At 39.7% G+C, this 26,501-nt stretch overlaps 3 protein-coding genes across 12 annotated transcripts in view; 1 reads left to right on the forward strand and 2 right to left on the reverse strand.

Moving 5' to 3' along the window:
• The window catches only part of wnk3 (WNK lysine deficient protein kinase 3), a 36,005-nt gene extending 22,799 nt beyond the window's left edge, over positions 1–13,206 (reverse strand). For 5 of the 9 annotated variants that reach the window (XM_065961222.1, XM_065961227.1, XM_065961223.1 and 2 more), the window contains exons 1-2: positions 12,579–13,175; positions 3,950–5,126 (exon numbers count right to left, since the gene is read on the reverse strand). In XM_065961222.1, the coding sequence (XP_065817294.1) occupies positions 3,950–4,666 (717 nt within the window). In that variant the 5' untranslated portion in view covers positions 4,667–5,126; positions 12,579–13,175. Of the gene's footprint in view, positions 1–3,949; positions 5,127–12,578 lie in introns of all 9 variants that reach the window. The other 4 variants (XR_010667522.1, XM_065961226.1, XM_065961228.1 and 1 more) reach the window with 4 other exon arrangements.
• A 900-nt stretch (positions 13,207–14,106) lies between these two features.
• Positions 14,107–19,689, reverse strand: fam3a (FAM3 metabolism regulating signaling molecule A). Its single transcript, XM_020657266.3, has 10 exons — positions 19,403–19,689; positions 18,877–18,908; positions 18,675–18,782; positions 18,015–18,038; positions 17,764–17,890; positions 17,357–17,415; positions 17,213–17,263; positions 17,017–17,101; positions 16,314–16,440; positions 14,107–15,319 (listed from the first exon to the last, which is right to left on the reverse strand). Exons 2-10 carry the CDS (start codon positions 18,887–18,889, stop codon positions 15,221–15,223), a joined length of 693 nt encoding a protein of 230 aa, XP_020512922.1. The 5' UTR covers positions 18,890–18,908; positions 19,403–19,689; the 3' UTR covers positions 14,107–15,220.
• Positions 19,690–19,896: 207 nt separating this feature from the next.
• On the forward strand, positions 19,897–25,608 carry idh3g (isocitrate dehydrogenase (NAD(+)) 3 non-catalytic subunit gamma). 2 transcript variants are annotated; one of them, XM_020657265.3, is made up of 13 exons: positions 19,897–20,040; positions 20,289–20,336; positions 20,656–20,667; positions 21,660–21,757; positions 21,845–21,960; positions 22,099–22,159; positions 22,329–22,461; positions 23,107–23,240; positions 23,359–23,461; positions 23,550–23,696; positions 23,828–23,922; positions 24,027–24,087; positions 24,490–25,608. In XM_020657265.3, exons 1-13 carry the CDS (start codon positions 19,960–19,962, stop codon positions 24,589–24,591), a joined length of 1,191 nt encoding a protein of 396 aa, XP_020512921.1. In that variant the 5' UTR covers positions 19,897–19,959; the 3' UTR covers positions 24,592–25,608. The 2 variants fall into 2 exon arrangements, with proteins under 2 accessions (XP_020512921.1, XP_065817161.1); XM_065961089.1 differs by lacking the exon at positions 20,656–20,667.
• The last annotated feature ends 893 nt before the right edge of the window (positions 25,609–26,501 follow it).

The raw sequence follows: 26,501 nt of genomic DNA on the forward strand, positions 1-26,501 counted from the left end.
CTAGCCACAAAACCTCTGTTAGGGTAGATCCCATAAACCCCATGTGAATACAATACCTGTCTTTGTATGGAATGGTCTGCAAGGTTCACTAATGAACATTAATAATGCCATACAAATTCTTACAATCTGACCAAGAGAGCTTCCCTGTGCTTAAAGATAACACTCATATAACAATTATTTTATTACAGAATATATATATATATATATATATATATATATATATATATATATCAGATTTATTATTTTGATTTGGCCACATGGCTTCTGCCAATGGTTATGGTGCAAACCATTGATTCGTAATCTCCCATTGAATTGATGGTTAGCTTGTGTGGCTACAGCCTGAGGGAAACTTGCCAACTCTCAGTGTCCTAGTTGAGAATGTGGCTGGTCAGTATGGTTGGATTGATTCCATCCCGGTCTAGTCCGTTACGCTGTAGTCCATTTAATGTTGCCTCTCCTAATTTGGATCAACCATCAATAGTCTGTCTTTGCTTACCTGGTCTGACCAGACTGCTCTTTCATAACCTGAAGGGGGTTTAAAAAAACAATGTTTCCATTACTGAATTAATGTAAAATGGTTAAAGGGAGCTAAAACATGTAGGTTTGCTTTATGGATTGACTAATAGAACAGGGAATCTTTTGCTTTACTATTTTGCAATTGTGTAAAAAAACATTCTGAAACAACTGAGATAATTGTCAACTCCTCTCTTGTTCCTGTTTGTTTAACATTGACAAAGACATAGGACCAGATTGTTTCTATCAATGAATAGGAAAACAGCTATTTTTCTGACCAGAAGAAACTGGCAACGACCACAGAACATCTCTCAACATTGCAAATTGCTCAATTCAAATTCAGATGCAAACAAAGTGTCCAAATTCTGTTTCACAGGCCAAGCTCACTGAACTATAATGTCAATGTTTACTAAATCATGAGACAGTCTTCATAAGCATTACAAAAATAATTGTTTAAAAGTGAGCCTTCTAAGCTGTCGTATACTGTATCTTTCAATATAAATTCAAGAGGCTCTATAACTACAAATCACACCCCAATATCACCCCCAATCTGTTCTGGTTTATCTGTTTTTTTGTATTCATGAGAGTCTGGCACAGCTGAGCAGAGCTGAGCTGGACCAGTCTGGGATAACTGGGTTGAACCAGTCTGGTTTCTGCTGCCCGAGTTATGCTGTCTGTGCAGGGTTTTTGTTCCAGCCTCACAGGCACCCACTGTAATTAACTCCCCTGGATCACTCTGCATGCTCACTCACACAGACAAAAAAGTGATGGAGGGAGAAATTGAGGGAGGCTAAGAGAGGAAGGGTGAGAGTCTGACACATACAGTGGCACATGTTGACACAGACGAACAGAGAGCAACAGCTTTCATGATGAAATATAATAAATGTACAAGGCACATACAAACATATTCTCTAAAGGTGACAAGGGGTAAAATTGCTATCATGGGAGATGCACTGCTCTGTCCTTTTAGGGATGGAATTCCCAGGGAAAGGGAAAGGAAATAAGAGCGATGGTGTCCGCACTGTGAACTTTAATTACACACTCTTTCAAGCTGCATTTGGACAGCTAATCCCCTGGCTTCCCTCTCTTTGTGGACACAGGAGGAGAGGAGCTAGGTGCTCCCAGGCTGCAGTCTCACAGGATAGCAGCATTTTACATTAAATATTTAGTATCTTATCCCATCTTACATTTTTTGGTAAACGGTGCATTCATTTTATTGACCTTCCCTTATAATAAATAGTTTGAATTCAAGTTTTTTGTGTTTGTGTCCAACAACAGCATTACATGTTAATACTTGTGTCAACTCCATTATAAATAACCCAGTAAGCTGATCATATTAAATCATATTGTTCTGATAACTATAGTTAATTCTAATGCAACTTATTAATTTGCAATGAACCGATGTATGCTTTGGTTTGATTGACTAAATAGGACAGATCACGTGACCTGGCTGACTACAATGTTTCCTTGAATGCAGCACTGAATTCATTTAAAGACCTGTGACCTGGTAGCTGTGTAGTGTCTGTGTGTGCATGTGTGTTTATTTATGTCCATGTGTCTCCCTGCATGTGGTAAGTTAGCATTAGCTAGGCGGCTGCTCTCTGGGAGGGATGCCATGGTAATCCTCTGTTTGGCTGCTCGTCTCCCCCTCTGTCTCTCTCTTTCAATCACCATTACCTCCTGTGTCTTTCTCTTTTTCTTCTCACACTCTGCCCTACTTTCTTATTATTTCTGTTGCTCCTTTTTAAAAAATCCCAGTCTGTATTGGTCTTAAGAGGCTGTCTTTCTATTTACACAATGTGTGTTTCCTGCCGCTTCATCAACAAATAACCCCTAAAACAAATTTTCATGTATAAACAAGACTTTGATGATGCATTTATAGTGACCAAATTCAATATGGGCAAACTCATCATTTTACGCATTCTGACTTTTCTTTTTTAAAATTGCTTTACCAGCAAAAGGAACAACAGATCGGTGCCTTTGCTGGTGTCAGGAAATAATTCTGTCTGGTGGCATGACATTAATATATTTATGATAGCATTATTATCAAAGGTGAAACAGAACACCTTTGCAAACAGAGCGTATCAAGTATTTAAGTGGGACTGAACAGGAGCTCTTCCAATATAATATACAGAGCTGCTTATGTGAAGCTGAATCACCTGTGAAGAAAAAGGTGACGGGGAAGAACCTGCTGCTTGTTAGTCCAACAGACAGAGCTTGATCTTAAGGATTAGTCTGGGCTTCTGTTTTGGAATAAGCTTCAAACCAAACACATGACTGACTTTTCTCACACAAAGCCGGCAGTCAAATCTGACGGCTTACCATAACACTGCTCTCTATTGAGGGGCCAAGAGTCAGAGGGATGCATTTCTCTTCTCCTCCACAAGTGTGTCTCCCTCCCACCACATGTTGAAATCCCAACATCTAACAATGTTTCCCATTACTCCTCATGATAAATCTGGCTGTATTTATTGTGTAACGACTTGGAACAGTGCTTGGTTGTAGGTCATTTATAAAAATTCATGATCATCTTCCCACTGCAATGTCACTGCATGACAGAGAGTTTCTTACAGTAATGTTTGCAGTCGTTACACCTACATTTGCTACAGTTTTCCTTATTGCTCTGTGCTCAGAAAATGCATCCCATTCAGAGCTTCAGAGTGTAACTATTTCCAATTCATACCTCATATCTGCACATAATAGACAAGAGAAAGCAGAGACATGTACTATAGCAAGCCCTACATAATGTTTTTTGTACATAATGGGCTACTTGATGAGTGATAAAATTAGCTTCTTTGAGAAGCTGATTTATTTGTTCTTCAACTATCAAGATGTTTCTTTCCTGATATAAATTATATAAATAATGCAATCAATTGAACAAATATTCCCCCTCATATAACGAGTGAATTCCTATAATTCAGGCTAATACAAAGAAAGCCTCCTCTTATAGGATACCCTCGCACGATATGAAGAAGCGCTGGCAGCCGTGATTCTATTATTTATAACAGTCCTAGAAAAGGCAAAGCCTCCACTTTCACTTTGTGCTGTCATTCAACTACAAGCGATGCTCCTCCGTTTCACCTCTGTCTTCACTGAATTGCAGACTGGCTGTATGAAAAGCAAGCAGACAACGTGCAGAGATTTCTAGATTTCAATAGAAAAGCTCCTGGCACACATCTAATGTGATTCAATTTTTCAAAGAGCAACGTTGAGCTTAAAAGCTCCCCAAAGCCAGAGATTGAAAACAACTAATAATTGATATAAAGTATTAACCTCTGATGATTCTGTACACATATTGGATTATTTCAATCCATAAATTAGTTGGGCTTTTTTGTAAATATTTCAGTTTATTGTTATATAAAACGCAGAGCTAAAATTTAAGTATGGTTGAATATCTGGCATCACATAAAGTAAAAGGTTGAAAAGCTTGTCTTACCTGAAGTTCACACCAAGCCACCTCCACCCAGGTCTCTGTGTCTAGGCCTTTGTATACTGTCTTGAAGGCTCCTCTGCCCAGTTCAATGTCAAATTTGAGGAACCTGCCTCCAGGAGACGTCGCCACAGCCTTCATTTCTGCCTCCTCCTCCAGCTCACGGTCCCTCTCTTTCCCCCTCTGGATGAGTGCAGTGGAAGAGGCATCCTTGCCAGGCTCCTGGCTGGAGCTGGGGCAGGATGGGTCATGGCCCATTGCAGCACAGGATGAAGCAGCTCCTTGCTGCGTGGCACTGCTGGTGAAGACTGAGTCTGAGGAGCGCAGCTCCAGATGGGGGGCACTGTGGGGTGCCTCAGGAGGCACCTCCACCTCATCGTCCTGCTCACAAATCTCCACACTCTTCCTGAAGAAGCGCTTCTCCCTCCTCAGTCGTTTCTGGCCAGAGTCTACTATTAAGGACGGCGTGGAGAATGAAATCTGTCTGTCTGGGTTGTCCTCAGCCGCCTTACTGGCTTCCCCTCCTCCTCCCCCTTGGATTACTCCATCCTCTCCCAGTTTCCTCTCCTGAGTCTGGGAGGAGGGGAAGTCCGACGGGGTACTGTGTGTCCTTTCCCTCTGTTGGTCGGCCCTGCCCTCTCGCTCTGCATCCTCCTCCATCCGTCCATCAGGTTTCTCCGAGGTGTCCCCGGTACCTGTTGGCTCTCCTGGGTCAGTTGCCATAGGGAATGGCTTCTCCCACTCTTCCTCCTGGACCTCCTCCTCCTCCAAACCTTTGCTCCTCCGTCAGTCCCCGTCTCTCCCTCTTTCTGTGGTCACCCACTCACCCTTGCCAGTGTGTCGGGTTTCCTTCCAGAGCTGCGGGTGACCGTCTCTGTTCAAACTGATGACCCTATCCCACTTTTCCTCCAATCTGCCTCTCCCCGTCTCCTTTATGAGTTAGTGTTTAATGGCACAGGAGGGTGAGACCACAGTTGTAAGAAAACTGTTTCTTTCTTCATGTTCCTCCTCACCATTTCCTACATTTTCTTTAGACCCCACTTTTGTGAAGTACTAATCAAAGTCAACTAAATATCTCACAGCTCTTACAAACAAACACTAAAGTGGGAGTTTTTTTCAAGCCTGTTTGGAAAACTGCAGGGATTTTCTTTCTAACTGTTGTATGAAGATCCTCAGGTAAACCCTGCAAGACAAAAGAGACATTGCATTAATATTGAGACAGTCAGGGGAGGGGGAGTCATTGCTCTGTTGTTGCCAAATCTTTCGAAAGAATGGAGCTGGGATAATTTATAATCATCTGAAACAACAGTTACAGGATCCCTGGACTTCAGAGGGACATAACAGGCAAACATTGATGAATCCGATTAACAGGGAATCCCCAAACACCTTTCTAAGAAAATATGTCATAAGGGCCTCATATGTCTGTGTAAATTGAACAAGATTGGATATGAAGCTATAAAACATATCACTAAAAGAAAATGTTACTGATGTAACAGCTCTTTCTTGTAGTGCAAATCACAGCTCATTCTTGCAAAGAGAAACTCTTGAGGATGTGAAATGTTGATTTCCTGTTAAACCTCAATTAAAGCATTTATCCAATTAAGCTTGAGAGATTGCAAAACGTTGCAAACATTAATGGTGTACAAACTGAAGTGCTCCATAATTGGTACAAAGTTTCTAGCAATCAGATACAGGGGACAACTTCAGAAAGTACAAACATCCGTAAATGATGTTTTTCCACAGCCACTTGGCAAAGTGACCTGAGGTAATTAGTTGGTCAATGTAACTCAAACTCAGATGTGAAATCGTTGTACCCTTATAGGGTAAAAATATCAAAAACGGAGAGCATATTTGCTAAAGTTTGACATTCAAACCAAAGAGTCCTCAAATAGTATCCAGTCAGCCTAGTCAAGAATTAAACATGGCTTCATCAAACTCCAAGTGCATGTTTATCAGCGTCTTGTGCCTGAAGTTGAGTTCAATAGCTCTATTAGTCAACAGAAAGCTTCTGTAGAGAGTACACGATACCTACATTCAATATTAATGATAAACTATGGGCCAATGGAGTGTGAATAATTCATACTCAGAATGATTGTCCAACTATGCTTGAGAGACGACAACACATCTTCAACTAAGAGCTCATAAATATCCACAACTTTGATTATGATTATGATCCACAGACAGTATTACTCAGTGCATACCAAGTCAAGCATTCAGGCAGGGTGATAATAGACAGTTTTAAATAGGCCCTCGGTGTTATCCTCTGCCAGCACAGGGTGAAACTGAACACAGCTGGTGTCCTCTGACATGGCATGGTGTCTTCCCTGCAATGCTGTAATTCATTCACTGTGTTTGTTTTTGTGTGTATGTGAAGGAGTGTGTGTACACCAATGGGCATCTTTCAGATAACATATTTAGCTCCACTTCTCCTCTATCACTCCTGATCTGGCCCCAAGTATTATATCTCCTCTGCCATCTGACAGCCAATGATGTTTTAATCAAGATACCAGCCATCCTGAAGTTACTCTGGAGCATGTATCTAACTGTGGTTATATGACATAATTCTAAATGGCTCCTGTTGTTTCAAAAAACATTGTTTCTGTGCAGCACAGGCCCAGTTTGTCCTCTGAGCTGCACGGTAGATGTGGAAGTAGAAAGAGTGTTGTTGTTGTTGTCATCTCTGAAATAACCAATACATATTTTTGCTTCTGGCAAATTTGCAAATCAACTATGTGTGCATACTGACACCTGATGTATCAGACTGTGTATGCAAGTTTACTTTGGCACGCAATGATGTTACTAATGTGAACACAGACCAGTGGGGGGAGGGGAAGGGGAAGGCAATCGTGCTCAGGTACAGTACGATCAATTGTGCCTAATGTGAAACGCTCTAGGAGATGGCGCTGGGCTTCCAATAAAGGTTGCATTAAAGCTCAGAGTCGACATTTATGATTATATTTTCAGCAACTCAAATTGCCGGAATTGGGCATGCAAATGCAAACCAACAACCGAAGCTTCACTGAAGAAGTGAGTGATGTGTTGTGATCTATAAATGGAAGAAAAAGTACAGCCTGGGTCAGAATATTAACTCACTTTTCATATGAGTTTACAACTCAACCCATTACATTGCTAACTGAACAGGCAGGACTCTTATGGGCCACTGTATTCACCCGCCCCCTCTACAGTTACAGCACGCTACGATCTGAAGCTCATCGTCAAGGAGCACACATGTGCAGTCTCTTTGGCTCACTGAAATTTGTTCTTCTCTGACAGATGCCGGGCTCAGTCAAAGTCACAGCAGCAGGTCTAGACCTTTTTTTTCAACTTTAATGAACAAAGCCCACCATGACCACTGGGTGCTCATAGGGGCTCTCAGAAGCTGTTATCTCTTTTATAACACAGTCATTAACACTTTACATCAAGCCTGTTGTCTTTCCTGCTCAAATGGGAGGACTCTAACATGCAATGCCAGAAGCTGTCAGTCAAACTGAAAACACAATAGGCAGATATTAGACCAACTGCTAAGAGGCTCTTGAAGAACAAGGGAGACTTCCAGTTGGGCGACATTCCCAAGACACAGACACATGCTCTGAGAAATAAGCAGTAATTAGCATTTCATGAACTTAATTATTGACTTCACAATTGGCATGAAAATGCTTTAAACTCAACCACACAGCATTTCTGATGTGTGGTTCATTCCACATCAACTATTGTGTGAATTGTCATATAGCAATTACGTATGCAACAACCTGATTGCAACAATAGGGTGTGACTAATGTTGTTTTCTGGGGGATTTTTCAATCGGTCTATAAATAGATTAAGTATATTAACACTTATTTTATCATCAAAAAATGATAAGATAATGATTTTCCATATTTTTCAAACCAAGATTGAAAAATACAATGATGTACATTTTAAATTGATAAAAATATACACAGAAAGAGCAGCAAATCCTCACATTTGATGGAGATGATAAAACCAGTTAAACACTTTATATCTATTGGTTCAAAACAATATTCAATTCATTATTATTTAAAATGTCTCCACTTGCAATCAACATATCATTTCAGCCCTGCAAACCACAGAGAATAAATGTATTATATGAGAGTTTGAGCATGAGCATAACTAAAGAAAATTATCTGAGCCATAGCAGGCTAGGGGGGACATACTGTAGTATACAGTGAGTTTAAAAGGTAAAGGCTAACAGGATGTGGGGACAAAAAAAAATGGGGGGGGGGGGGAGACAGGCAATAAAGAGAGGGAAGTTGCCCTTTAGGCAGGAGCTTATTCGCCCATGTCCCCAGGGTAAGGAGTTCCCATGGAAGCCACATACCGGACAGAGTTATCACAGCACATCAAACATGTTCAACCCCATCCCTGTCTCTCACACCCGCCCAGTCTCCCTCCAAACACACACAGATATAGATATGAGACACGCACCAATAGGCTAGTACAACCTTTGTGTTGCACTTTTTGTCTTCTGTCCCTCTAGCACTTATTCCATATTTATACAAGAGACAAAAACATACAAACATTAAAAGCATTAAAGGCAAACACTCCCGCAGCCTAACAACATTAGCTTTCACTGGAAGAATGCTGAAAGGAATTTTCTTGGCAGCAGCCAAATGACCAAGCAATGAGTGCTCTTAAATTAAAACAACACAACCAATGTTGCATTTGCAATGTTGACACCCCTCTTCAGCACCAGAATGACCCCAGCTTGCGGCGTACATCAGGTTCACATGTCAGAATCATTGTCTGCTCATTTCTCTATCAGTGTTGGAGTGCATGAGAAGCAAAGATCTGATGCACTGCACTCTGCCTGCCCTGCAGGCTTCTGTTGAGAACACCTGCAGCTGCCTAATCATTTCTGAAGTGTGCAATGAAAATCATAGAGGCACATTTTTCTTTTTTTCATGACTGCCAAAGATGTGATTTCTAATCTATTCTAGTCTCAAAACGAAAGGAAAACCATATTTGATTTTTCTGTAGAACTTTTTATCTGTGCTCAAAGTTTTGAGATGAGGAGAGGAAATGAAGCTCTAAATCATATACACTCACTTTTTCAAAACAAGGTGTGCACAAAGAAGCCTCTCTTCTCTTACGCAACCTATAACTTTAATAAATATAAATATTGCAACCCTGTCTTTCTATTGTACTTTTTTTATCCTTAACTTCATGGGGATACACACATTAATCCACGGGAACCCAACTGCTATTGGAAAATTTGGCAGGTAGACAAAGGAAGAGCGAGGGCGTGTGTGTGTGTGTGTGTGTGTGTGTGTGTGTGTGTGTGTGTGTGTGTGTGTGTGTGTGTGTGTGTGTGTGTGTGTGTGTGTGTGTGTGTGTGTGTGTGTGTCTTTTTTGCAATCGAGGGGGATGTGTAGATGAAAAGAGTGTATGAAAAGTGGTGAGGGGGACAGGAAGGGATTGTAGTTGATGGGAGCAGGCAGACAGCAGAGGTTCAAACAGAGAGAGAGACAGAGAGAGAGAGAGAGAGAGAGAGGGAAGGAGGGATGGAGGGATGGAGGGATGGAGCGAGGGGGCCGGCTAGTAGAAGGGGTGGGAAAAATGTGTGTGTGAAAGAGAACAAGAGAGAGATAAAGAGAGCGGGTGGCACAGACAAAAGGGGGCTGGGGGGATTTTGCCTGATAAAATATGTGCCAATGTTTGTGTGAATGAAAGCAGTGACTATAGCTAAATTTTTGCACGGGACAACAGCAGCTACAGTTGTGTGTGGACTTAATGGAGATGAGGAAGATGAGTAGAGAGGAAGAGTAGGAATGCTTAAGTCTTTGGAGAAAGGGTGGAAAACATGAGGTGACTACATTAGCATAGAAACAGTTTCCATTGGAATGTCCAGTGTCACAGGAAACAGGGTGCAGAGGGCTAAGGGGGAGCAGGGTGAAGGGCTGTGCAGAACCTTTAACAGTAAGACGCTCCTGTTGCATTAATAACACCCCCCAGAATAAATGTTTTAAATGAAGCTCTAAAGAAGAGTAAATTAATCAATGTAAAAAAAACATCAGTTTATTTTACAATTCTTATTTTAAATTTAAATGATACTGAATTGATTCAGTTTTGTGTTTTGTTACCATTAAATATGTATAATTTGTTTAAATATAAAAGGAGGACATTTTATGCTTATCCCCTTACATTTAAAGATTAGATAATTGATTGAGAATAAAATCCAAAGATTAATTGATGCTTGAATATACACTTTACAAATCTTTACTTTTACTATAGAGCAACGTTTGTCCATGGGCTAAGTTTGACCAATTTTCAGACAATCAACTACTTGGATTAGTTTTCAATTAATTATGTTTCTTTATATTAAAAAAATATATAAGTTGATTTGCAAACTTTTAACTTGTTGTTGTCAGTAACATAAGAAAGTACGCCGCAACCTGGTGTTAAAGTAAATTATCAGCAAGTGGACAATGTTGCAGTTTCTTCATCTACTGCCAGGTTCGCATATTGTCCTTTTGTTGATCACTGGCAAACTTCTGACACAAAAAAAAGGTTGCAAAAAAGCAGGCTAAGAGTCACCTGGCTGTGAAGTGCAAGAGAAACGTGTAAAAAATGTGCTGAATTAAGTTGACTCTAATATTATAATGCCCCTGTGTTATAATGCCAACTTTAACATCTTCACATGAGTGATGAAACGAGTCTTTTCTCAGTACAGCATTAACCCCACAGAGATTGAAATAAAAGAAGGATCCTGAGTGACGTGGGGAGACGGGCAGAGGTAGCACAAGGTCTGAGAGTTGCTGGCCAAAATTAAAATTATTTCAAGCTGCAACACTTCTGAAGATCAGTAGGGAAGTGTGCAGCTCATCCGTGGACGGCAATGGCAGGAAAAACAAAGCGAATGTCAACTACGCCTTCGTTACGAGGCAGGCGTGAGTTATGTCATAGAAACAAACAAGGATATATACTGCAAGTGGCAGGTGTGAACTGACTGACTGTGCTGCCACTGCTGGAGCATTGAATAATAGGAGATGCTACAGCTTACACCGGTATGTGGCACATTAATTAATTACAATGTTGAAGACAAGTATAGTGCAATATATACAGCAAGAAACACAAGCTAACACCTTAATGAATTTATCAGAAAGCATCACTTTACAGCAGTAATAGTCAGTGGAAATGCCAAGTAAACAAAATAAATAACTCTTAAACATGCAGCCTGAAGTAAAGCCCTATTTATCTGAATCTGTCATTTAAGAGCAATGTGGAACTAAACAACAACAGCGAATGTCATTAAATCTGCTCGGATTACTCCTCCCACTAAGTGGTTGCACGAGTTGGTTCAGCACATGTCGCTTTCTTGTGCGTCTTCAGTCAAGGTGGAGTTTTGAAATGTGATGAAAAAATATCAAACACTTGCCGCTAGAATCAAACACACAATGATTGTTCCCTTCCCATTAGGGAAACTCAAGTCAGAAACACAACAAGGACTTTTGTCCAATCCAGGTCAAGCATGTGAGAGCACAGTGTAGGTAGCACACACACAGCACTGTTCATTGAAAGAGAGAAAAAAAAGACAGAAAGAATATGTGTTATCCAACCCCCTTTTAGTGTTCTCTTGTATTCCCCTCTCTGCCAGCAGAACCACCCATTCTGAAGGATTCCTCAAATCCAGGTGAGAGAAAGGCTCCCTAATCAGCCAATGATGAATCAGGATTACATGATCCTAAAGTAGCTTACTACTGGTGCGGCTCATATCAGCATCTGAGCCCCTTTTGTTCCTGCAAATGGTCTCTGGAGTCTTATGAATGATAGAGCACTCAGAGAACATCAGCAAAGTGTGATTTGAGGATTTGCAGCTGTCGATTATTTTTTAGGGGGAAGAAAGTAAGCTCCCTAATGTTTTAAGTACACCTCTGACTCACCCACTAGCAAAGTAAGTTGCCTTTTGTTCAAATGTATATCTATAGAAAACGATATGGCAGTTGAGGAGGTAATGCTTTATTTGAAATATAAATAATGGACAGTATACATAATGATATTACTGACATTGTAGTTGCTTTTTAGGATTACTTAAATTTCCTAGCGTGCATATTTTGTAAATCACTGAACTAAGAAATAATGATGTGACTTGTCGTGCAGTAGCCACTGGCTCCGAAGCAAAGTGGACATGATGTATGTTATTTATAGGATTCGGCATATAGGCAAAAGATACAGAGATGCCAGGATGTGCAGGCAGCATGCAATGCAGCTATTGGCTAGTTGGCAGCTCAGCTGACTTTAGAAACGCCATGCAAACGGTGAAAGACATAAGAGTATAGTCACAGTACAGGGCAAGAGCACAGTGACTGACACCACCACAAATCAAATGCTCCCAAACCTCCTGGCCTTTAGTGCCCCGTGCGCAGGCGAATCATTCAAATGATGGGCTGAACACTTTGTGTCTGAGGGCCTGACAGCTACACTGCCCGCAGCTCTGCACTTGTCCCCAATGTTTTTACACATTGCATTTATTTTCAGAATAAAACGCAGCCATGGGATAGCATAATTACCTAATGAGCCATTTCGTAGAGCTTAGATTGACCACGTAATACTGCCATTGAGTACCACCGTGTTACTACTGATGTGTTTTACTGCCATTAAAATAACAACAAGCATCACTTACCCATATGTGGCATCGAAACTCGTCGGTCCAGAGCTGTTTTTTTTTTTTTAAAGACGAGCTGCTCAGCCAGTTAGCAAGCTAACTCAGTGATAACTGAATGCTTAATTACTCCTGTAGCTTTATATATAAAAAAACGGTGCTAAACGCGGTTAACACTGAGCTTTCTGCATACAAAACTATTATACACCCACTGAAAAAATACATGTACTAAAAAGCTTTAGAAAAAAACCCGCTTTGCTCCTCTCTTTACATGTTGATGTTCTCTCCGTGGTGTTATCGGCTTGAGCCTGAGTCGTCGAGGCTGTCTGTGTGTGTGTGTGTGTGTGTGTGAGAGCGTCAGGCACGGAGCACTTGCTGTATTCGGTCCAATTCAGAAGATGGTTGTCGTCGGTGTACCGGTTTTCCCTTTCGCTGCTCGGTTAAACGGCTCTGAGCTCCGCGGCCGGCCATTCATGTGTACCCGAATATTATCGGTAACTTATGTACATAATTTACAACGTGACGAGTACGACGGCCTTCAGCAGGTTCCCGTGTCTACTGAGCGCGCTCTGCCTGCTCGTGCCTCAGGGCTCATCATCATCATCATCCACGAGAGCGACACTTGGCTTGTTTGGCCACGAGAGGGCACTCGTGAGACACGTTTATTTTAACGGTCTGAAATGTCGCTTAGATGTTGCATTCACTCACTGCTCGGAAAACGCACGTAGCGACAAGACTGCTATTATCTACACTCGATTGTTTGAATCGTTACTCTTTAATCGACTATTAAAAGTCTTTATTGAATTTGATACACTTCTTTTTTTTTTTTTTTTAAATGGGTTTACTTTACTTATTTATTTGACGGTAAGAGCCTATTTCAAATCCTTCATAAGTAAAAGTGTGGCAGCATTATCAGAAACATGCACTTAACATGAACCTTACTACGGAAAATTGCCTTTGTAATGGTCATGTATTTAAATAATTACTAGACTACAATACGGAAATAAAAATACCCAATTGAACTTATTCTGCTGACGCAAAAAAAAAAACCCATGGAAAATTGTAGACTAATACACTTAAGAAAAAAAAAACATTTATGAGCTACAAAGTCCTAATAATCTGAGGAACATCAATATGACCCTAGAATTGACTGAGTGCCTTAAACATGTATGTCCCACAATCCGTGAAAGTCTTCACCAATATACTGCTCGAATGAACGATTTCTCAAACAACATTTGAATGCCCCATAATACATTTCAATTGAACAATGACATTTATCGTGTTTGAGGAACATTACGTTTAAGTCTGAGGATTCAGCGATCGTATGCGCGGACAGCAATTACTGTCATACCTGAAATCTTCCACATTAAGTCGACAGTGATTATCCTAACGATGGCATATGCTCGGTAAAGCAAATGCCTTGAGCAGAATGAACTGACTAACCCCAGTGAGACCTTGGCTTTTGTCGCCCTCTGGTGAATTTATACAAGTATGCCAGTTGACTCACCACTCGGGACTAATAAGGGGGGGAATAAAAAATACCCATATATTCAGGCATTTTTATTTATTAACATTGTTGCAACAATATAAAGACAGACATGCTTTCAAGAAATTTGTCCCACCTAGAAGTGAACATTATTCTGATCTATATTTATTACTATACATTTCCTACATGTCATGTTTGAAATATACCAAGCAACAACACTCAACATTTTAAAAATAGTATACACAAACATACCATTTAGTGTGACTCTTTAAACAAATAACTCAGTGACAGATGCTTACTAGTTTGAGACAACATTAAAACGAATGGCAGTGTTTTCAAGAACCCACACATTGAATCTGTTGTGTTTTCTATTTAAGTAGTAAAATAAATATATATTGTTTTTTCATTTTTATAAGAAATGTGACCAAGGCCAACATCATCCTAAGTCAGAGTCTGTAAACATGTGGCAAGCAATAGCTGCAATGCATCAAGTTCTAAGGAAACAATTGCAGCAAGCATTAGGTATAACAACAACATACATATCATAAGATGATAGTATATTAACAGATTTAAATATAAAATCTTACCTACACCTGTTACTTAGTAGGAAATTTAAACTACCTAAAACATTTTTCCTATGCTGGTGTGGATTAGGTTTTCCAAAGCCTTAGTGTGAAACCAGTTAGGAGTGTCTTTTGTTTGCTGAAATGTGCAAGTATTCATCACTTTATATTCCTGTTGCTTAAGAATATTGACACCCTACAAGCAGGCTTGCATAAAGGAAACATATCCATTTCCAACATTGGCTTTGGAAGACCTCCTCCAGCTGCTTTCATTCATGAGTCGCATTTACACTTTGGTTATCCAACATTTGGCTTCTCAACTTTCCTGTAATCTCACACAGACATTTTCCTCCTTTAAGCTCAAAAGTGTCCCACAAAACTCAAAACCCAAATCCTCTAGAACAGGTTCCAGCAATTGTAGAAGTATTACCAATGTAGACAATCTTTGCCGTCAGCTCATACCTCTACAACAAGAGGGAGAATGCAATGTTGTTCATAGCCAAAATATGAGATGGTTTCAGTCCTTTGGCTTCATGGCTTTCTAAGTCATTTGGATCCACTGCTGCCACTCCAGCTGTTCCTGTGCTGTTAATGTGAGAGAGCACCAGGCAGGATCATCCTTCCAGGGGTGGACGGAGGGGAATACAGCCATCCATCTCCAGAGACTCAGGCCAACCTTCATATTTGTTGCTGCTCTTGCTATTCTTCATGCGCTGATGGGAACAATCACAGGCAAGCCATACAGAATCAGATCAGCTACACGAGAAAAGCAGCGGAAATACAGACTGCTGAACAAAAAACTGAATGTTACTACGCAAATAAACATGACAAACTGAATAACATTAAGTTAGGGTTTGTTTGGATGGGTCTGTTACAGCACACATGAATTTGTCTAAAGCTGGCAAAAGTTATTCAAATCAAAATGTTCATTGTTGTTGCTCTGTTTGTCTCTATCCTTCGTCCTGCATCTCCCTCTATCCCACCTTCCAAGCCCAACACAGTTTCAGCAGATGGCTGTTAAACATGAGTCCGGTTTGGCTAAAGGTTGCTGCTGTATTTTTTTTTTTGCTACTGTAACTCTGCCAAATGTTGCTAAGTGCTCATGATGGATTGATGTTGTGTCTTTGTAGATAATATAACAATGAGTAAGGTCTTTTACCTGCTCTTTTTTAAAGTGTCCTGCAACAGCATTTGTTATGAATTTGTGCTATACAAATAACGATTGATTGATTGAACATTTCTGACCTTTATAAGACATTTAAAACCTAAAGATTTAATTATGATTGTCTTCAAATAACCCGACCAGACCTCTAAGTTTTTCCTGAGTTTCATAGGGCTAGGCTAACAAATGTGTGTCATCAGGATAGCTTAGCTTCTCTTACTGCAGGGTAACTCTTTGCTAGCAGATAGTGGCCTTACCATCCAGCTGCATTCAACTATAGTACACACTAACTCAATTATTTCCTAATTGTCCCTTGTGATATTTATATATACACATGTATTTCTCCATATTGTATAGAAAACATAACAAATACAATAAATGTATCATAATACAATTGTTAGTCTTGAGACAACTATCTGGTGAGTCAACCTTAATTGTTCTTTATATGATGATGACGGAGAGGGATATATTTTTACTACATCTGAAATCACCGACCCTAATCTACCCTTAGCTTGTGTGGATTGTCAATAGAAACAGTGACATACCTGCTCAAAGGGACTCTTATTTTCGATTCCCTTTGCGCCAACAAACACCCAGCTGTCTCTGAAGGCCAGCTCCTTCACTGCTGTGCTTCCGAGCTCCTCAAACAGTCGTCGAGCCTCGTCGTTCATCCTGAAGACACAGTGGCAGGTATTACGTGTGTTAACGTGTGTAAGTGGGCATGCTGTTAGTCAAAGCAAGAGGCTGAGATGTGTGAGTGTTTGGCCTCCATTAAATGTTATTGAGGTCAGAAAATTGTTGCCAACTCTCTTCAGGCTCCCTCTTTGGCTTAACCATTTTAAAACCCTGTTGTGTTTTAACTGATAAGGCCTTTGCAGAGAACAGTGTCAGGTTTATTGTTGTGCTAACTGGGCTGAACAGAAAGGCACCAAGAGGACAATACGGTATATATATTGACCACTTGGTGCCTATACATGCATTACAATAATATATATAGTAATGATAAATCAAGTTGTTTTTGGCTGTAAAACCAAACTGACTAACATGGTGGCCTTTTGTTTAGCTCTTAAGCATGCTATCCTCTGCAGCAGTACCATATAATATTTTAGGCTTCCATATATTGTCCAAAGTTAGAACAGGGAATTTTCTTAATCTTTTGCTAACAATGAATCTGTGAAATTGCCTTCAAGTGCAGGAGGAATGGGAAGGGTGTTGGACTGCAACTGGGGGCAAGTTGTGGATTCTTACTTTGTAGCTGCATCATCAAAGGAGGCCACGAACACGAGAGTTCCTTCATGGAGCGGCCGAAGAAACTTCAACAGGTCAGCAACATCTGAGAACAAATGTCAGATGAGCTATGAACTGTGGTTTACAGCATGTTATTATCAAGCCATATGTACCAGATGTGAAATATAGACTATACATTAGTGTCTGGTTTTATTACCTCCTGCCCACATATCGAAGGTTTTTGAGGCTAAAAGATCTCCTGTCACCCCTGGAGAAAGAAACACCAGTAAGAATGTTAAACGTTCAAATCAACAGAAGTAACACAGCTCAATAAAAAGGAGAAGGATGACCCTCTTATTACCATTGACCAAAGCAATGTTTAGTCCTCGGCCTACGTTGTTCTTCACACTGCTCACTAACCTGTAAACAGAAAAAAAGAAATGAGGTTGAAGCACTTCTGGGGGACACGTCCCTGCCTAACACATAAGCATTCACGTCCACACTTCCACACTGCCTGGTACTTGAGAAACAACAAAAAAGAACAAAGACTACACAAAAAACAAAAGAACTGGGGGAGAGACAGACTGAAACAATACTTGCATTCAGCTCCCCAGACAGACTTGAAGGCCTGGTTATGTCAGCAAAGAGGAAAAAAAGAACAGAGTGTGAAACCCCCCCCCCCCCCACCCCCCAAAAAAGGTGAGTGAGACCGAAGGGGAGACAAAGACATACATTCAAAGAAAAGAACTTGAAAGCTCTGAATCTCACATCTTGTCCTCCAGGCATATTTTGGGCCCAATGACGTTGGCAGCACCAGACACCAGGCGGAAAGCCAAATGTTTCGGGGGGCAGGGAGCTGTGAGGCCACATTTATACCTTCGGGGATGAGGTTCACCTACAAAAAATATGATTCAGTAGTCAAAGATTTAAAGGAAGATGCAATAATACCATACTTTTCATGCCAATTCACTGAAAGAGGGGTCATAAAATGCTCGGATCATACGTGTTCTTCTACTTACCAGGTGTTGGCTCCTCGCTTGCACCTGAGAAGAAAAGAAACACCATTTGCACTGTTGAAAATGTCATGTCATAGCAGCATGGCTATATTGGATCTAGTAATACATAGACACAGTATTTCCCCTATATGCATCTAGTGGTGCACCGCTGCTAAAATATGACCACTGCTGCTGACGTTTTTCTTTTATGAGTTTTCAAAATAAATTATTCATTTTGATTCCGACTCCTCTTGCCTTTTGCCATTACATATGAGCCGGATTATGACAATAGGGTGGTTGTTTGTTTATTATTTTGTCCAATAAATGTTAATAATTATTTTAATGGCAAGAATTTTTTTAAATTGCACGCAACTAAAACATTGTTTCACTTCACCACCGCTGCTACAACTCCAAGCTAGGGGAAACACTGAGACCATCTATCTCTTCAACAGAAACACTTTAAGCTAATCATTTGAGTTGCTAGAAACTTTTTTTTGAATTGAATTATTCTTTTCCTAGTCTAGAAAATGTTATTCTGCGTTTGCTTCTTTGTAGGACAAAGATTACTAAATTATGTAAATTATTACAAACATCCTCACACATATGATCGCTCAAACCTGACATTTATGTTCACTGATAAATTGTTTTCAAATAATCCTCCATAAATAAAGCCATGTATCTTACCACTGAAGAAATACCTCACAGATGAACCACTCTCGCCTCCAAATAAAGAGTTTGCCAGCAGCCATGTGAGACCCACCAACAGCAGCACGGCCACAGCTCTCAGTGGCCCTGTCCAGATAAACCAGAAACAACTGTTCAGGCTAAACTCACAACAGACTAGAGACAGATTTACACATTTTAAGAGAAATGCAGCACAACAAACCTGTTAATCTCATGATTCACCCTTTCATAGACCTGGAGAGGGATAAAGTTTAAATGAAGTAGTTACATATGGATGCTTTGATTATCAGCAAATGACTTTCTAATATAATGACTTTTTTTTTTTTTTTTTAGAATCACAAATGTATCAACGTTTTCACAATCCATTCATTATAACGCAATATTTTAAGAGTGTGAATAAAATTGCAGAAACAAATGTAAACAAGAAGAGACACGTTAAGTAGCCTACAGGAGAAAAAACTACAAATACGCAACGAAATAAAATCAAACGAAATATCACTACGCAATGTATATCGCGAACAAGTTTGTTTCCATGTAACTATCAACAATCAACTACGTAAAATCCTAGAAGAGTTAAATATTTAATTTTAATTCAACTTTTGCGAAAACAGTAAGCTTGCAATGCCATACAGTGGCATTACAAGATGGCACTGCAGAAATACCTTTTTTTTTTACAATATATTGAATCTCGTAAATTCATTTACAAGTAAAAACGCAACACGTCATACCTGCTGAGTCCACGTTTCAGGCCAGAATTGCCTATTCTTGTCACCTTTTCTCCGATGTAATGAACGATACAGAAGAGAAGAGCTGTTGCTTCTGCCACTCGGGACTTTTACTATTTCTTGCGCTGTTTCCGCATTTAACCTTTTTGCATAAATAGTCTTTTGACGAGATGACAGACCGGGGTCGATATGCTTACTGTACCATTTTCACAAGTTTTCTAATTCCGCTTTACCAAGGAACACAGTTAAATGTTCGTTTTCCCCCCATCTGGTTGTCTTCCGGATATAATTTCAACCCCGAGTGAGTCTGCGCGAGGAGCGTCACGTGACTAACGTTGATTTAATAAATATATTATCATAATTGTTGAACAAATCTGTTGTGACTCGAGAAGCACGCGATTGATAACAAATAAAACATAAAAAAAAGATGTTTCACACAATTTATTAAGAATACATTTTACAGATTTTTTTTGTTTTTTTGTTTTAAAGCTAAAAACCGACGCGCGAGCACAACGTCCCCGCCCCTCGTGCGTGCACTGCTTTACTTCTTCTACATCAAGATGGCGACCCCCGGTGCTGTGCTCTCCATGTCCAAAATCATGAATCCCTTTTGGGGTGGACGCCTTGGGAATACTGTCAAAGTAAGACATGACACGTTGGCTTTATCTGTCAGGTGTGCGTGTTTGTTTGTTTGTTGTTGTTCGTTTGCTTTATGTGAAAGACGAAGGGGCAGTTTCATCCGAGCACAAGGTCATGTAGTTTTTTGGTTATTCAATTGGCAAGCTAGCAGGCTTCATCATAAGCATTTTTAAGTTTTAAATGTGTAAATTCTGTAAACGAATTGCGCTCATAAACACACTCAACAATGTCTCTTTCTTGTGTTTTCCAGGTGTTTGGAACAACGCTGACAAGTCACAGGAGTAAGACCATGCTGAATGTGAGTGAATCTGACTGTTTCTGTTCAAATGAGTAGAAGTGATTTTGTCAATTTGCCAGACATTTACTAGTAAAGCAATAAGGATGACTGCTATTCATTAAAACACTCATTTCCCAGCTGCATTCCTTTGGGGTTGGCTATGGGTAACTCTGTTTTAAAATAACCTTGGAGTGCTTTTTTTATCTGTTTTCAACCCTCTTGGGGGAGGAGAGGTTATTAACATTGTGCTTCTGTACTTGCTACTACGTGGATTCTTTTATGCTGCTGTCCAACTGATTCTTGTCCTTCTGCTTTCATTGCTGTTCATCTTCAACAACAGGGAGGAAATATTGTAAGTAGCTTATTCTGATGTGGTCTATTTGACTGCAGTGCATCATTTCACTTACAAGAAAGAATAGTGACTTTTTTTTTTGTAAGGCTGTGAAATATATTTAAATAAAAAAACAATTAAAACACGTAGCAGAAAAAAAACTTCTTTCAACAGTTGCATTGATTACAGTATTTTGTCATGAAATATAACATGACAAAAAACAATGACAGATAATGTATTTGGCCAATGATTTCATCGTAGTTGTATTTTGAATTATAATTGTCAATCCTACAGTACAATGTTAAGTATAAATAAGATAAGATTGGATGCTCCAAAGGTTAAATTCTGGCATAAAAGCAACAAAAAATAGCCTCTAATACAGATTAAAAGTAAAATAAGAATAGATAAGAAAAATTGGAGGTATATGGGTATTGGTGAATGACAAAGTAAGGTGACAAGTGGTGATATAGTGACAGTATGATTTAATAGCAGCGAGGTAAACAGTAGTGTTACAGTTTAACATTTAAACATGGTATAGTATGGTGTAATACTTGATATGACTTTAAGATAAAATGGAGCAATTAAATATAAAAAGGGAAAAAAAATACCAACCAAAACCTTTTTAACGACCAGCAATGAAAACACTATCAGAGTTTTCCTCCTGCCACAGTTTGATAGTGTTCATGTTTCATCCAAGCAACCCTATAGTGACCTTTCCGTATGAGTGTTTCCAGCTTACCTGCCTCGCTGTGGCTGTGGTTTAAAAACATCTTTAAAAGAAAACTGTGACGCTTGGGCCGGTGGGCTTCTGAACTTTTGAAATGATAAAATATGAAGAAAACTTTTAAAATGCCAAATAATGGAATTCTAAACATGCAATCAACTTTTGAAATACAGCGATTGATCACGATTTAAATAATTACTAATTTGACGGCCCTAGTTTAAACATGCAATTACTGTTGTTGTCCTTTTCATTGAGTACAGTCAATGAAAACAAAATGCTGATGTTACAGCCTCCTCCAGCAAAGTATGGAGGGAGACACACTGTGACCCTCATACCTGGAGATGGAATCGGCCCAGAGCTGCTCAATCATGTCAGAGAGGTTTTCAGGTTGGTAAAATGAAAGCTGAATCTTGAGTATGGAACAACACACAAGTGTAGAGTGCCTTCTCAATGTGGTTTGTATTCATTCTGTAGATTTAGCTGTGTTCCCGTGGACTTTGAGGTGGTGCATGTGAACTCTGCTCTGGAGACTGAGGGTGATATCAATAATGCCATTACTGCCATCCGTCGCAATGGAGTGGCCCTCAAAGGTAAACAAGCCCTCGTTGTTCTGTTTGACAGGCAGAGCATGGAAACATGAAAGGCAGAGAACAGCTGTGATAAATGAGTATTGTATAATGAGACTCTGACACAAACTAAACTGTGACATTACTTAACTGTCCTTGTAGGTAACATTGAAACCAAACATACCATGGCACCATCTGTTAAATCCAGAAATAATCTCCTTCGGTAAGAGTTTTAAGGAAATACTCAGTTCTCTTTGTAAAAGCTCTATTTTTTTCACATGGCTTACATTTCTCCTTTAATTTGGTCCTTTGGTGTCTCCACTGTTTTTTTGTTTGATTTTTATGGAATCCCCCTGTTTCCCCTTTCTCTTGTTCAATGTGTGCATGACCAGCACGAGCTTAGACCTGTACGCCAATGTGATGCACTGTCAGTCCCTCCCTGGAGTCCAGACTCGTCACAAGAACATTGACATCATGATCATCAGGGAGAACACAGAGGGAGAGTACAGCAGCCTGGAGCACGAGGTCAGACAGAGCCGGAATACTTAATCAATGCTATTGATTGCTGAAACTTTCTCCAGTAGAGTCCTTTTTGCCGCTCCTTCTCTTTTATCCTTTCAAAATGGGAACTAGGCAATATGAAAACATTTTCATGAGTTCCACAGTTTACCAAATGAAAACAATGGTCTGCTGTCCCTGATTAGTACTTGTTAAAGATGAGAGCCCTATTGAGCAGACTTGTTTTGGCAAGGCACAAAAATATAAGATAAGATAATCCTTTATTTATCCCACAATGGGGAAATTTACATTGTTACAGCAGCAAAGAGCAAAGATTGCAGACAAAAAGTGAACACAGTACAATTTAAATAAAACAATTAAGAATGTACAAAAAAATAGATACTAAAAATAAAAAATAATCAGCCATTTGACAAAAGTGGAGTCCGTAATATTCAGTGTAACACAGACATGCACACAGTGCACATAAAGTGTAACATGTTATTGCACAAAGTGGATGGTTAAGCATAATATAACATTATTATGTAACGTAATACTAAATACTGAGGCAACTGACTCAAAACAATGTTACAACTACTACTCTGTTTACAGCACAGTCTACTTTGACATATTTCAGTCTTACTCCTCTCTGTCTTCCTCCCTGACTTCATCCAGAGTGTATCAGGGGTAGTGGAGAGTCTCAAGATCATCACCAGGAACAATTCCCTCAGGATTGCTGAGTACGCTTTCCGCCTGGCCAAGGAGAAAGGTCGCCGTAAGGTCACTGCTGTACACAAGGCCAACATCATGTGAGTTTCTCTTGACGCAAATGTAATGCCAGAGCTGTCTGGCCTAATGAGTCCTACATAATGTTACATGTTTTGTTTTGGTCTGGAAATGTTAAGTAAAGACTTTCTGCTCTAACAGGAAGCTGGGTGATGGCTTGTTCCTGGAGTGTTGCAGAGAGGTGGCCTCTGGGTACCCAGACATCACATTTGAAAGCATGATTGTGGACAACACCACCATGCAGGTCACCGAAGAAATGGCTGAACATTTTGAGTTTGGAAAAAAATGTATGCATGTTTATTAATGGGGATTTATTTGTCTGGGGTTTTTAGCTGGTGTCCAAGCCCCAGCAGTTTGATGTGATGGTGATGCCCAATCTCTACGGGAACATAGTGAGCAACGTGTGCGCAGGCCTGGTGGGAGGGCCTGGCCTTGTGCCAGGGGCTAATTTTGGCCGTGACTATGCTGTCTTTGAAACGGTGAGTGTTTTGCACTTCATGGTAATTAGCACACTATTACCTCTGTTCTGTTTTGGAAGAGTGGAACATTACATGAGTCATCATTGTGACCTATGCCTGGTTCTTGCCCTATTTTTTTCTGTTACTCTCAGGCCACGAGGAACACAGGGAAGAGTATTGCAGACAGGAACATTGCCAACCCCACTGCCATGCTGCTCGCCAGCTGCATGATGCTGGACCACCTTAAGTAGGTCTTTTCAGATTGAATACTTTCAGTTAAAGTCCTCTGTGTTTGCAGTTGTAAATGTGGCACAGCAGTAATTTAAACAATTCTTTCTCTTGATTTTTCAGGCTCTATGATCACGCAACTTCAATCAGAAACGCTGTCCTTATTACCATGAATGAAACTCGGGTAAGTCTTTCTTCACTAATAGGCCTCCCCTCCACCTGTCTCGCTGCCATAAGCTGTTGGTCCATTGTTGTTTGACAGAGGCTTAGAGGCCCTGGTGACAGGTCTGGCATGCTTCCTAGTGGACATCACAAAACGTTTACACAAAGCACCATTGTGTGCTTTTGATGTCACACAGCTTTTATTAAGTACTTCACTGTATGGTATCTGATTTTACACTTTATGGCATTCATGACTGTCCTTTGGTTTGTTTAAAAAAAAAAAATCTGGTCTGCATTTTATTGAAGGCAGCAGAGTGGTAGCTGCTTTGGCAGAAATTTTGAGAGATGTGTATTTTTAATTTTCCCAAGTGGTAATTCACTTTCAGTCCAGAATTTTAATTTCAGCTGTTTCTTTGTCTTGCAGTTGCACACAGCTGATATCGGTGGTCAGGGCACCACATCAGAGGTGGTCCAGTCCATCATGAGGTACATCCAGAGTAAAGGGCAGCTTACGTCTGACCTGTAAACTCACGCAGTCATTAAAGGTGAAGAGGTGTGTGTATCTGGGACAGGTGCAGAGTACCAAAGAGGATGTCCATGCATGATTGTTTCCATCAAGCCACGTCTTATCACAGACATCAGAATGGTTCCTGTTTATTTGTTCATATTCAAACAGCTTTCTGACCAATTCAGCGCACAAACAACCATTTGTCCACAGCTGTGAGTTTCATGTATGTTCCCAACTGATGCTAAAACGGTTTACTATTGATTTAAAAAGCATTGCCTTCTTGTATTTCCTGAGTTCATGAGGTTCAGTCTGTTGAAAATCTGAACTCCTACAAATGTTCAACAATGTGCAAAACTTGCAGCATGTGATTCATCAAACACATGTTGGGCTAAGAAATATCCATAATATCCTAATATGGCCATGAGGTATCAACTTTGCCTTCTTCATTGTGAATCATTATTTATTTTTTAAATTACAGTTCTGTTGTGCAATTTAGATTTAATGCCTTAAATGTTGTTTGTTATTGGTCAAGCTGACATTGTAATATGTTGCCTGTTGTACTCTGTAACGTCCCATGTGTTCACATCAGATCAACCGTATTTTAATGTCAGATATTAACGGTAACATCAGAAGAGGTGTGCATCAAATAACTGTCAAAGGTCAAATTTAATGTTTGTGCCATTATTACATTTTTACTTTATCATGTGAAAATATACTGTAACATGTCTGTGGATGGGAATAAATACTGTAACACAAATATTATCAATAAAGAAATAGTCTATGTAAAAGGGAACTTTATGGACAGAGAGGTTTAAATGTGAAACATTTCTCTACGGATTTATTAAGATCAATAGATTTTAGTAGCAAGGTTAATGGGAACAGCAATCATAAAACTCAAGAATTGTTTGGAAATCACTCATTTTGGTGGCAGCAGTCACTTTGTGACTTTGAATTTACAAACGTTTTTGTTGTCACCTTGTGTATTAATAAAAAAAAAAACACCTATTTAATGCAATAAAGTTTAACAGAACGACATCTGACTATTCCCTCACAAATCATTAAGAAGTAGATCAAACTCTCCTCTAAATCAGTTTAAAAAATGAACATAACAGGAATATTGTATCTGTCTGCATTGTTTTAGCTCGGTTTAGCAGATAATCTGAAAACTGTGCACTTCGACATTAAAAACATGCTAAAATTATTTTTGCTCAAGTCCAGAAATTTACATTTTGACTGAGCATCTGCATCAAAGAGAAATCTTTGCTCTGGCTTCCTGCTGGGGATAAAGATTATTTGCTCCAAATTAGATAAAGCTAACTGATCCTTCCGTTTGTTTTACAATTTCACGCCCCATCAATGTCTTACTTCCAACATTGGATGACAAGCTGCAGTTTTACATTTCATCACAAGAGGGCAATAGTGCATTCATAAGTTGCCTCTAAACTGCAATTCTGGACTTGTGAGTCCAGTGTACTCTTTGAGACAATAACTAACAAGGACAAAATGTAGAAATGCACGTTTTACTACAGAGACTTAAGAGTTAAAAAACTGCAGGAGAAACGGGACCCTGACAATCTGGCAGCCAGATTGTTCCACATAACTGGGAAAATGAAGTTGATTCTTATTCTTTTCATGTGACCGATGGGAATGAGGCTCTAGTGTTAGGATTAGGCTACATGTAAAGGATTTTGGCTTTGTTCTTTTTTTTTCCTGAGTCATGGTGTGAAATGCAACCTAATAAATGATCTTTTATTCTTGCATTAGTTTTTTTTAAATACTCCACAGATTCAAAGGAGAAACTTGCACAGGAGAAGGAGCACTAGATGTTTCAATGATAACGAATAAAAAAGACTGTTAATATCAAACAAGTCATCCCAGCCTGAAACAGAAGCCTTACTCGGTTTTCCTTTAAAACACAAAATAAGCCA

The sequence above is a fragment of the Labrus bergylta genome, chromosome 12, assembly GCF_963930695.1.
Source record: "Labrus bergylta chromosome 12, fLabBer1.1, whole genome shotgun sequence".
Lineage (NCBI taxonomy): Eukaryota > Metazoa > Chordata > Actinopteri > Labriformes > Labridae > Labrus > Labrus bergylta.